Source organism: Mesoplodon bidens (assembly GCF_964165515.1).
Source record: "Mesoplodon bidens genome assembly, chromosome: 7".
Classification (NCBI taxonomy): Eukaryota; Metazoa; Chordata; class Mammalia; order Artiodactyla; family Ziphiidae; genus Mesoplodon; species Mesoplodon bidens.
Window position 1 is genome coordinate 36,449,124 of NC_138164.1, and position 12,151 is coordinate 36,461,274.

The 12,151-nt window shown below is 44.4% G+C and overlaps 1 protein-coding gene across 1 annotated transcript; it reads left to right on the top strand.

Annotated features, from left to right (window-relative positions):
- Window positions 1–476: 476 nt before the first annotated feature.
- LOC308620754 (interferon regulatory factor 6-like) lies at window positions 477–11,834 on the top strand (the record flags this gene model as incomplete). The annotated part of the gene is made up of 6 exons (XM_081240668.1): window positions 477–1,097; window positions 1,799–1,838; window positions 2,543–2,776; window positions 9,424–9,627; window positions 10,656–10,718; window positions 11,782–11,834. Exons 3-6 carry the CDS (start codon window positions 2,701–2,703, stop codon window positions 11,832–11,834), a joined length of 396 nt encoding a protein of 131 aa, XP_081096794.1. The 5' UTR covers window positions 477–1,097; window positions 1,799–1,838; window positions 2,543–2,700.
- Window positions 11,835–12,151: the final 317 nt, after the last annotated feature.

Here is a 12,151-nt window from a genome sequence, read left to right on the forward strand (position 1 = left end):
ATAACATGAAAAATGCCAGAACAGATGTGTTACCAAGGGCCCTTGCAATACTTTCAGAAAATGAGGGGGTAGGGTAAGGGCGGGAATCTCAGCCTTGCGTCCTCATTCTTCACATAGCACACGCACGTGGCAGATCCTAGTGGGAAAAGCCTGTGGTCGCATCAGAGAGAATTAGGTTTCCATCTCCTCTCTTGCTAGTGTGTGTGTAAGCTTTTGTAAGCATCAGCTTTCTCATCTCCAATATCAGGCTTATTAACAAGGCCTATTTGTTTACTGTTGTGAGGATGAATTGAGATGCACCGGCAGCCTTAAATGTTAGTTGGTATTTGTATTATGGCATAATAGAAAGGCACTGCATTCAACCATCTCAGTTACTACACGTTTATGCAGGCTGATTCTCACAGCCACGCCTGTCGTACAAGCGCGACGTAAAGCGGGTCTGCTTTATGGCACCCTGCTTCCGCCGTAAAGCGCCGTTGGCAATCCCGCGTGAGTGGGTTGACGAGACGACTTCCAGGTGAAAAACGCGATTCTTGGAGGTTGGCTGACTTGACGTCTTCCCCATGGGCAAACGCGGGAGCCGGAGCCGGAGCCGGAGCCAGAGCCAGCTGCTCAACTCCCTAACTAAAAGGCAGAAGAAGCATCTAAGGGATTTCGGCGAGGAGCATCCCTTCTATGACAGGTATGGAGAGGCGAGGCTGGGACCGGCGCTGCCGGCGTCCTTTCCCGGTGGGAGCCCGCGTGTCCCCGCGTTTGGTCCGCCGGTGCCCCGGGGGTAGTGACAGGGCAGCTCCCGCCGCGTGCCACGCTGCCCCGGCGCCGGCCTAGCTCGCCCGGGGATCCTGGCGGCTTCCCGCCTGAGATGGGGTTCTTCGCCGGTCTTCCTACCCTTTGTTGAGCCTGTAGTTTTATGCTAGACGGCACGTCTCCTGTGTGGCGACTGGGCAGAGATTTTATAAGCTTGTGTTCGTTTTCTATGTTTTTAAAGAATTGCTTGGGGGCTTCCCTGGTGGCGCAGTGGTTAAGAATCCGCCTGCCAAGGGAGGGGACAGGGGTTCGAGCCCTGGTCCGGGAAGATCCCACATGCCGCGGTGCAAGTAAGCCCGTGCGCCACAACTATTGAGCCTGCACTCTAGAGCCCGCGAGCCACAACTACTGAGCCAGGGTGGTGCAACTACTGATGCCCACGAGCCTAGAGCCCCTGCTCCGCAACAAGAGAAGCCACCTCTCGCCGCAACTAGAGAAAGCCCGGGCGCAGCAACGAAGACCCATAGCAGGCAAAAATAAATAAATAAGTTAAAAAAAATAAAAAAAGAATTGCTTGGGACCCTCGACATCACCTATCTATTCAATGACCATGAGGAAACTAATGTTTGGGTAGTTGTGGGTTCCTCTCTAAGTGTCCAGACTCTCAGTTATGATCTTAGTGCTCATCCCACCCCTTTGGGCTGCTTTATCAACAGTTAGAGGGATAGTCTACTTAAGAAATTTGCTAGAAAAGGTGAACCCCGAGGGCTTTTATTTGCCAAAATTTCCCATCTTTTGGATGAGAGCCTGTTACTGTGTGACTGTAGTATTTGTCATGTGGTCTTGTTAGACTTTTTCATTCGTCTCTTATTATCTATTTGGCATATCCTTCCAAGACCTGTCCAAATGCATATGGAGTTTTTACTTGACAATAGATATGATGTAGTTATAACGGTATAGTCTGCCATGTTCATTTAAAGTTGTATCATTAGACTTTTCCTAATTGCTACCTACCAGTAGTTAAAGTTTAACATTGCCTGTTTCTTCTCAGGGTTTCCAGAAAGGAAGCAAAACCACAGACTTGTCAACTGGTAATGCTTTATACCTTCTTTATGATAGTAGATTCTGGACTGTTACTTTTAAGATTATATATGGTAATAAAGTTTGGCTACATTTCCACTCTCTTTGATTTTAGATGTAAGCTATACTTTAGTAATATTGCTTAGTTTTAAGTGCAGATGTCTGTTAAAATGCCATTGTGATAACTAATATAGTATAGAGTATGAAACTGTCCTGAGAGATTAGCCTGTTAGAACCTGTTAAGGAGGCTTACCAGAGGGCTCTTGGTGAATCCTAAGATGGAATGTCATGTTTGCTTAACATAAAGTAGAGTGCAAAATCATCAAAGGTCTTATTTCATTACCACAGACTCAGAAATAAAGTACACTTTTTTGTTGTAAGTTTTCCTGTTGCTCCTTTAAAGGTACCAAATGTCTGACACATAGGTTAGATCACCTTATAACCTAAAGCTCCATGTGTTTAGTTTGCTGTCTTCCCATGTGGAACATGAGCAGTTCAAAGAAGAGGAAGCGCTTCTAGAATCATAGCTAGATTAGCTGTTTGAAACAAATTTGGTGCTCGGTCTGGTTGAATAGATAGGACTGCATATTTGCAGAAAAGCTAGTTTTTATCTAGAAAAGTCTGAACTTGGTTCCACTGTGGGCCTGATGATGGTCGTGGGGTAGCAACAAGAACAGTATAATTTTTGTTTTTAAAACCCCCATTTTCCTTTTAGTCGGAGAGTTTATAGATACTTCAAGTTCTGAAAGTGAAGCATAGAGTGAACCAGAACAAGTTTCTGGTTACAACAGACTACTTGCCACATTAAAGGATGTCTCCAAGGAAGATGAGGAGGAGGAAGAGGAAGAAGACAGTGTTCTAGATGAGACAGAAATGAATCTTGAAGATGGCGAGAGTGACGTCATTGTGGAGGAAGAGCTGGCAGTGGAGTCCACTGACATGCAGAAGAGTGAGTGTCTCTGATGTGGGTTTATCATCTTTGCAGAGACCACAGACAGATTGCCCCAGGGGCAGGGTGCCTTGTACCACAGAGCTGGGTGAAAGCACATGGATTCAAAGCAGAGATTCTTAACATTGTTGGGCTCTGTGATATCTTCAAGAATCTGATGAAAACACAGGACCCTCTGGCCATAAAAATGCAGAAATGACATTTTTGCTTATGATTTCCAGGATTTCATCAATCCTACTTCAAATTCCCCTGATTGAGAGGAAAGGGAACATAATTCTGTTTTTGTAATGGTCTCAATTTATGAAAGAGATGATTGTTCCTGCCTTAGAGGAACCAAGTTGAATGGAAGATAGACATAAAATATACAAAACTTTTCAAGCATCAAATCTGAATGGAACCGATAAATATAAGGTGTTAAAGAGATGCAAAGTGGTCACATGCTGCCAGGGTAGATGAGGGGAGGCTTCAGAGAAGAGCTGGGACTGAAAGCTTAAAGGAACTCTGTCTCACTCAGACGTCTAGGTGACTATTTTTTTAAAAATTATTATTAATTTATTTATTTTGGGCTGCATTGTGTCTTTGTTGCAGTGCGCCGGCTTCTCACTGTGGTGGCTTCTCTTGTTGTGGAGCATGGGCTCTAGGCACGTGGGCTTCGGTAGTTGTGGCACACGGGCTCAGTAGTTGTGGCTCACGGGCTCTAGAGCACAGGCTCTGTAGTTGTGGCGCACGGGCATAGTTGCTCGGTGGCATGTGGGATCTTCCCAGACTAGGGCTTGAAACCACGTCCCCTGCATTAGCAGGCGAATTCTTAACCACTGTGCCACCAGGGAAGTCCCCATAGGTGACTTTTTAATTTAACTTTAAAATCAACTTTATTGAAGTATGAATTACATTCAACGAGGTGTACCCGTTTTAAGCATGTAATTTGATAAGTCTTGACAAATGTGTATATCTCTATTGTCGTCGCCAAAGTCAAGATACAGAACACTTCCAATACCTGCAAAAAGTTCCTTCTTGTCCTTTTGCAGTCAGTTTCCCAGGCCTGGCATCAGGCAACCACTGACATGCTTTCTTTCACTATGTATTAGTGTTTCCTATTCTAGAAATTCATATGAATGGAAGCATACAACAAGTACCCTTTTGCACGTGGCTTCTTTGGCTCCTCATGTTGTTGTGACTCATCCGTGTAGCTCATATTAGTAATTCATTTCTTTTTATTACTGGAATAGTAGTCCATTGTCTGAATATATCTGGGTAACTTTTTATATTCTATTATCTTAATGCCTACTTGCCTTACTGTATTTTTTTCTATACTTTGAGGTGTCACACACCATTCTTAGTATTTTCATTCATCACTTGGACTCGGATAAAAAAATCGTCGCCTCAGACTTAGGGATTGTTTTAATTTTGTTGGTTTTCCAGTTTTCTTTCATGTTTTAGGTTTTTAAAAATGAAAAGTTTGGCTTTTTAAATTATAAAAGTAATATATATTTACTGTAAAAATTTAAGAGGGTAATATAGTTAACGTATATCTCCTCCACCGTGGGATGAACACCTTTAACATTTTATAGAACCTTCCAGACTACTTTTTTATGGATATATGAGTGAATATATGTTTGTGTGTATGTGCATAATGGCCTCATACATTTCTGTAAGTTACTTTTTTCTTTAATAATATAACGTGTGTAACTGTGGGTTACTGCCGCTAGAACCCTGGTGTCCAAACTCCCAGGCCAAATCTCCTTCTACTACATTACACTACCATGGGGAGGTTTAAAAAAGAAAGGGAAAGTATGAAGGGTGATTTTTCCATAAATTAAATCAACTTGAAAAGGCGCATTTGGAGAGTCAGAGAGTACTGATATTGTTAGAAAGAAGAAAGGTTTAAAAGCTGGTTAAATCTCATTCAAAAAAAAATCCATATGTACCACATTGTAAAAAAGAGAAGGAAGACGGCATTCATGATTACTGGGCTGGCAGGGTAGGGGACAGTTGCATGCTGGGGGTGACTCTCGTACTGGCTCTTCCACTCTTCACACTTGTGCTCGGCCAGGGCCAGGGACCGCTGAGGGAGATCAGAGGAGAGGGTGGTGCCTTGGGGGTTCCAGGGAGTTGTGCAGCTGGCTCCCTTGCCACCCAGACTGCCCCAGGGTTCCCAGCCCCAAGGATTATGGAGCATCCCCACACCTGTTTGCTCTGCAGTTGCTGTTCTGCAACACATTTTCTCCTCCAGCACTTTCTGCAGTGTCTCCTTGGCCTTCTGCTCATGGCTGTTTTTCTGGTCTTGCATCTGTAATAGCAACTTATTCATTCCCCAAGAAGTGTATTTCTGTAAATTTGAGGCAATTCAAGAAATACACATTGACCAACTGTGTGCTAAAGCCTGAGCAGGGATACAGAAATGAAAAGAAATTGGTCCTTGCCCACAGGGCAGAGATGTCAGTAATCTGGTGGACCTTCTTCCAGGCTGGAGGCAGGCAGGGAGAGTCCCTCAGGTGATGTGAGAGGTGAGTGGGGATAAAAAACTGCCCTGGGCATGCTGGGCCTCCTCCCCTAGGCCTTCCACAGGCATTTGAACTCCGACATTTCCAAAGGGAAATCATCTTTCTAAACCTGCTCCTATCTCAGTGGCCAGCATCACCCCCCACCCAGTCTCCCAAACCCTAAACCAGGGAATCATCCTTGATTTCTCTCTCACCTTCTTCAAGGAATCAGTTCATCATCAAGCTCTGTCAAATCAGCGTCTTTAACGGCTCCTTCGTTACCTGTATCCTCTATCCCACTGCCACCTCCTTAGTTCAGACCCTAGTGACACTATTATATGGATTATATAGAGACTATGTATTATCTTCATGCCTTGCCTCCCTTCAAACCCTTTTCAGTCCTGCAGCTAGAGGGTTCTTTCTAAAACTTAAATCTGATCCCATCACAACCTGCTTAAATCTCTCAGTGGTTCTCAGTGTTCTAAGAATCAGGTCCAAACTCCTTGGCATGGTTCCTACTTACAAGCCCAGACTTGCATCTCATGCTGCCTCCACGCAAGCTGAACTGCTTGTAGGTCCCCTAAGCACTGTGCTTTTCAGCCTCTGCCTTTGCCCATAAAGCTTCTTCTGCTTAGAGTATCTTGACCCACGCTTCTCACCTGGTTAATTTCTACCCATGTTCAAGATTCAGCCCTAGAATCATAAATTCTGATAAACTTGGCCAACCATACCTACCCCCCGACTCTATGGATTAGGCAGTTTTACTGATGTTCACATAGTATCTATATTTCTGATCTATTGACTCATCTGTCTCCTTTAAGGGATTGTAAACTCCTTTGAGGCAGGGAGCATTTTTATTTTTGTATTTTTTGTATTTTATTTATTTATTTATTTATTTATTTATTTTTATTAGTTTCTGCTTTATAACAAAGTGAATCAGTTACACATATACATCTGTTCCCACATCCCTTCCTCATGCATCTCCCTCCCTCCCACCCTCCCCATCCCACCCCTCCAGGCGGTCACAAAGCACCGAGCTGATCTCCCTGTGCTCTGCGGCTGCTTCCCACTATCTATCTACCTTACATTTGGTAGTGTATATATGTCCATGCCTCTCTTTCGCTTTGTCACAGCTTACCCTTCCCCCTCCCCATATCCTCAAGTCCATTCTCAAGTAGGTTTGTGTCTTTATTCCCGTTTTACCCCTAGGTTCTTCATGACATTTTTTAAAAATTCCATATATATGTGTTAGCATACGGTATTTGTCTTTCTCTTTCTGACTTACTTCACACTGTATGACAGACTCTAGGTCTATCCACCTCATTACAAATAGCTCAGTTTCGTTTCTTTTTATGGCTGAGTAATATTCTGTTGTATATATGTGCCACATCTTCTTTATCCATTCATCCGATGATGGACACTTAGGTTATTTCCATCTCTGGGCTATTGTGAATAGAGCTGCAATGAACATTTTGGTACATGTCTCTTTTTGAATTATGGTTTTCTCAGGGTATATGCCTAGTAGTGGGATTGCTGGGTCATATGGTAGTTCTATTTGTAGTTTTTTAAGGAACCTCCATACTGTTCTCCATAGTGGCTGTACCAATTCACATTCCCACCAGCAGTGCAAGAGTGTTCCCTTTTCTCCACACCCTCTCCAGCATTTATTGTTTCTAGATTTCTTGATGATGGCCACTCTGACTGGTGTGAGATGATATCTCATTGTAGTTTTGATTTGCATTTCTCTAATGATTAATGATGTTGAGCATTCTTTCATGTGTTTGTTGGCAGTCTGTATATCTTCTTTGGAGAAATGCCTATTTAAGTCTTCTGCCCATTTTTGGATTGGGTTGTTTGTTTTTTTGCTATTGAGCTGCATGAGCTGTTTATAAATTTTGGAGATTAATCCTTTGTCAGTTGCTTCATTTGCAAATATTTTCTCCCATTCTGAGGGTTGTCTTTTGGTCTTGTTTATGGTTTCCTTTGCTGTGCAAAAGCTTTGAAGTTTCATTCGGTCCCATTTGTTTATCTTTGTTTTTATTTCCATTTCTCTAGGAGGTGGGTCCAAAAGGATCTTGCTGTGATTTATGTCATAGAGTGTTCTGCCTATGTTTTCCTCTAAGAGTTTGATAGTTTCTGGCCTTATATTTAGGTCTTTAATCCATTTTGAGCTTATTTTTGTGTATTGTATTAGGGAATGATCTAGTCTCATACTTCTACATGTCCCTGTCCAGTTTTCCCAGCACCACTTATTGAAGAGGCTTTCCTTTCTCCACTGTACATTCCTGCCTCCTTTATCAAAGATAAGTTGAGCATATGTGCGTGGGTTTATCTCTGGGCTTTCTATCCTGTTCCATTGATCTATCTTTCTGTTTTTGTGCCAGTACCACACTGTCTTGATTACTGTAGCTTTGTAGTATAGTCTGAAGAGGGAGCATTTTTTAAAAAAATAAAATTATTTTTGTAGGCTTGGGGGTCTGAACAATAGTCAGTAAAGTCAAGTTTTAAAAATGAATACATTTGTATTTTTAGAATTTCTCCTGGCTTCAAGGTCAAAAAGAAAAAGACACAAGAGCAGCTTTGCAAATTCCCTGGGGGTCTTGCCTTTCCAGTGCTTTTCATTTTTACGCCCTGTGATTTTTGGGAAAGCAGGAGCCTTTTACTGTCGCTTCTGGGTTACCCAACTGGGTAAGAGATAGTCTAGATAATGCAGATTTAGAGTTCAATATCAAATCATTTCCATTTAGCTTTGGAGTCATCTGAAAATTTGGATTTAAATGTTGAGTGGGTCTTATGTTCTTGGAATTGTCATTAGAAACCAGATACAGGAGTTACTGGTTGAGATCATACATGGTTATGTCCAGGTTATTGGACTTAACCATGCTGGTCACTGACCAGCTTTATCCCCCTTTGAAAACGAGTAGACTGGCATTCTGGATTATATGTCAGTCTCTTACGAGCTTGGTTGGCATTACTGAAAAAATAAAAGTTGTGGATCCACAAACCCATAGACTCTATAGGCTATGTTCCGCTGCAGAATTCTAACTACATGGCCACCTTATCTTCCTAACATCAAGTGGGAGCAGTCTGGCCGGTCCATCTCGTTCTCTTGATCTTGAGTCCTCTGCAAAAGACATCCCCCTTTTCTGCACCAGCACATACGTCACAGCCCTGAAGAAAGTGTAGACATCTGAGATACGTTAACAGTGGGGGAGGGCTGATATCCCGTGAACAGACACATAAATGCCTGTTAGACCTGGAAATTGAAAACCAGAGAGGCGGGGCCACACTGGTTTTGGCCCAGGCCACCAGCCACTGGTGTTCCCAGCAAAATGTTCCCAATGTGGGAGTTTGAGGAAGCAGGGAAAGGCAGGTGGTGTGAGTTTATTAGGACTTGAGGCCCTCAGCCTCGCACTGAGGCCAGCTGAACCCCCAGAGCGTGCTTCCTGCCCTCCTATGGGCTGCTACTCCTAAAGGTACTTGGTTTCAACAGTTATTTGTGCATCAGGTTAAAGACTGAAGGGAGAGGGAACTGCAAGCCTAAATTCTTCATATCATACGCCACCTCCCTTTCTCTTCTTATTATATAAGCAATTCATGTGAAAAACAAATAAGGCAAGCCAAACAAAACAAAATTACCTGAAATCTTGCTATCCAAAAGTTGCCATTAGTATTTTGGTGTATACGTGTTCCAGATTTTTCTTTATTTTTTTTTATTTTTTATTTTTATTTTTTTTTTGCTGTATGCGGGCCTCTCACTGTTGTGGCCTCTCCCGTTGCGGAGCACAGGCTCCGGACGCGCAGGCCCAACGGCCATGGCTCACGGGCCCAACCGCTCCGCGGCATGTGGGATCCTCCCAGACCGGGGCACGAACCCGTGTCCCCTGCATCGGCAGGCGGACTCTCAACCACTGCGCCACCAGGGAAGCCCGAGACTCCTCTTTTTAAAATACTGTATTTGCATTTGGCTTAATTTGTCTCAGGCCCTGCCTTGCCTGGTCCCCAGCGTGGTGTTTTCTGCTGCAGTCTCTGTAAATTGGAGTTGGGGTGATGGGGCGGTCAGGCAGGGCTGTGTGTATCTGTGTCTGTATGAGGGAGGGCGGGCACACTTTCCAGTGTTTCTGGGCAACAAGCAGGCACTCACTGCAGTTTCCTATCCCTCAGGCCTGGGCTGTGGAGACGGGAAGTACCAGGAAGGGGTGGACGACCCCGACCCAGCTAAATGGAAGGCCCAGCTCCGCTGTGCGCTCAACAAGAGCAGGGAATTCAACCTGATGTACGACGGCACCAAGGAGGTGCCCATGAACCCAGTGAAGATATATCAAGTGTGTGACATCCCCCAGCCCCAGGGCTCTATCATTAACCCAGGTGAGGCCCCAGCTGCTGGGGAGAAGGTGGACAGTGTGCCAGGTTCCGGGCTGGACCCTAAAAGCGATAGTCGACTTGAAAGTCGCCTCGCTTACAAAGTTGAAGACTGGTAAATAAAGCAAGAAATGCTGTCCCTAGAAAGAACCCAGAGAACAAAAGATATAAACTCAGCACAGTCTTCCTGCCCACCCAGTGGAACAGTAAAGCATTAGAAAGAAGAGGGAGTATTGAGTTCTATAAAAAATAACTTCTCTTGGGACTCAACACTGAGAAGAGAGGCCAGGTAGTTTAGAAGAAGGAGGGCTTAAAACTTAGAAGGTCTGAGTTATAAACCTCGGTCTTTCTATTTCACTACTTGTGGGACATTGAATCAAGTCATTCAACGTTTTGAGCCTCAGCTTCTTCCACTATAAAATCTGGGTTCTCATCTTTCCTGCGTATTTCAAAGGCTGTTCTAAGAATCAATTGCCATGACATTATGAAGGCTATTAAGTTCTCTTTATAAATGATGGGTAAGTGATCATTTAATTTGTATGGTATTTTTCCTAGGAGAATACCACCTGATCCCTATATTTACTCAATGTTGAGCCAGTTCCGACTAAGAGCCAGATAATTTAGACTTGACCTCCAATGAATCTAGTGAGGCTCTGCCATGAGGGAAGGGTCTGTCTTCACAGTAAGCTTATAAAGGAGAGAAGCTGTGCTCCTTGGGTCCTTAGAAGGGATGCGAATGTGTAGAAAGGGGTTTAGAGTAGGAATTAAAAGGTTTCTAGGAGAAGGGAGTAGGGTCTGCAGCTCCTGGATAGGGGAGGGGATGAGAGCTTGCACTGGGGCTCCGTAGGAGGAGCTGGGAGTGGGGTGAACACCCTTGGTTCCCACTCTTTGGCATTGAGGGTGCACACTGAACCCAAGGAACCTCTGTGCTGGCAGTGCCTAGCTTGAACAGTGGGTCAGCTGCAGGGATGACAGTGCAACGTGAGCGCCTCACTTTTGACCTTTGTGTGTGTGTGTGTGTGTTTCTCGGGTAGGATCCACTGGATCTGCTCCTTGGGATGAGAAAGATAATGGTGTGGATGAAGAAGATGAGGAAGGTGAGCTGGACCAGTCACAGCACCACGTTCCCATCCAGGACACCTTCCCCTTCCTGAACATCAGTGGTGAGTGGGGTGGGGGGTGGGACCGAGGCATGGAGAGGATGTAAGGGGCTTTGATTTTGCAACCGTTGACACCATATCCACCATTGCACTGGGAGCAGCGACCAGGCCCTGGGGCCAGGCTGCCAGTCTGTTAGCAAGTAGGAGTCATAGGCAAAGGCACTCCGTAGGCATAGTTATCCCAGTGGGGTGGCTTCTAGGCAGAGAGAGCATCTTCTGAATCTTACGTGATAATTCAGAGAAATTAAAAAATTAAACTCGTTCTCCATCCCGCATACAAATACACAAGCTGTTACAAATTTTGCTGATTTCCTTCAGGCCAAGTGCAGGGAGCATTTTCGTGAATTGTAGGCAAACTCTTCTGCTATTTCCCTCGGTACAAATTTTCTGTCACTGCCTTAACAGCCTCTGCTAAGGCCGTATCATGGGAAACTTGTGGCTCTACAGCTCTTAATACTAGGCTCTGATACAATTTCTCTACTAGAGACTTTTATCTTTTTTAAATTTATTTATTTATTTATTTATTTATTGTGGTACGCGGGCCTCTCACTGTTGTGGCCTCTCCCATTGCGGAGCACAGGCTCCGGACGCGCAGGCTCGGCGGCCGTGGCTCACGGGCCCAGCCGCTCCGCGGCATGTGGGATCTTCCCGGACCGGGGCACGAACCCGTGTCCCCTGCATCGGCAGGCGGACTCTCAACCACTGCGCCACCAGGGAAGCCCTATCTTTTTTTAAAATTGACTTTTTGAATTCAGCTTCCCAGGAAAGATGCGTTTAGAGGTTGGAGGGTCCCTGTGAGACAGAGCAGGTACTGCACCTCCCATTGCACGTTCTGAGGACGCTCAACCACAAGGTGAACTGCTCTTCCACAGCATCTTCCCTTGAACTTTTCACTGACATGCTCCTAGTCATATGACTTGCATTCAGTTGAGTAGCTTTTCACTACTTTTCTAAGTTCCATCTGGCTGCTAGGGTCAAAGGAGATACTTTTGCCACCTAGAAAATTTAGTATATGAAGAGGATTCCTGTAGATTTTGCAGTCCCCTTCCCTAGGTGATGCCCCTTCTTTTGAGAATCAGGAAATGACTCTTATCTGTCTACTTGCCCTCCTTCACTTACCCTGTCATTTAGAACCTTGCAACCAAGTGATGAGTAAAGACAACGATCATAGAGCTCTCTCAGGTTAATACTGCCACAGCTACATTCCCACTTGGTGCAATTTTAAGATTTGGACGTTTGGAAATGTGAGATCCTTTCCCAAATCTTTGGCTCACTCATTCTGTTATTCTCACCCCTTAAAAGGATGCAACCCATTTCCAGGATCATGATTTCCCTTTTTTTTTTTTTTTTTTTCATGTTTTTTTAAAGCT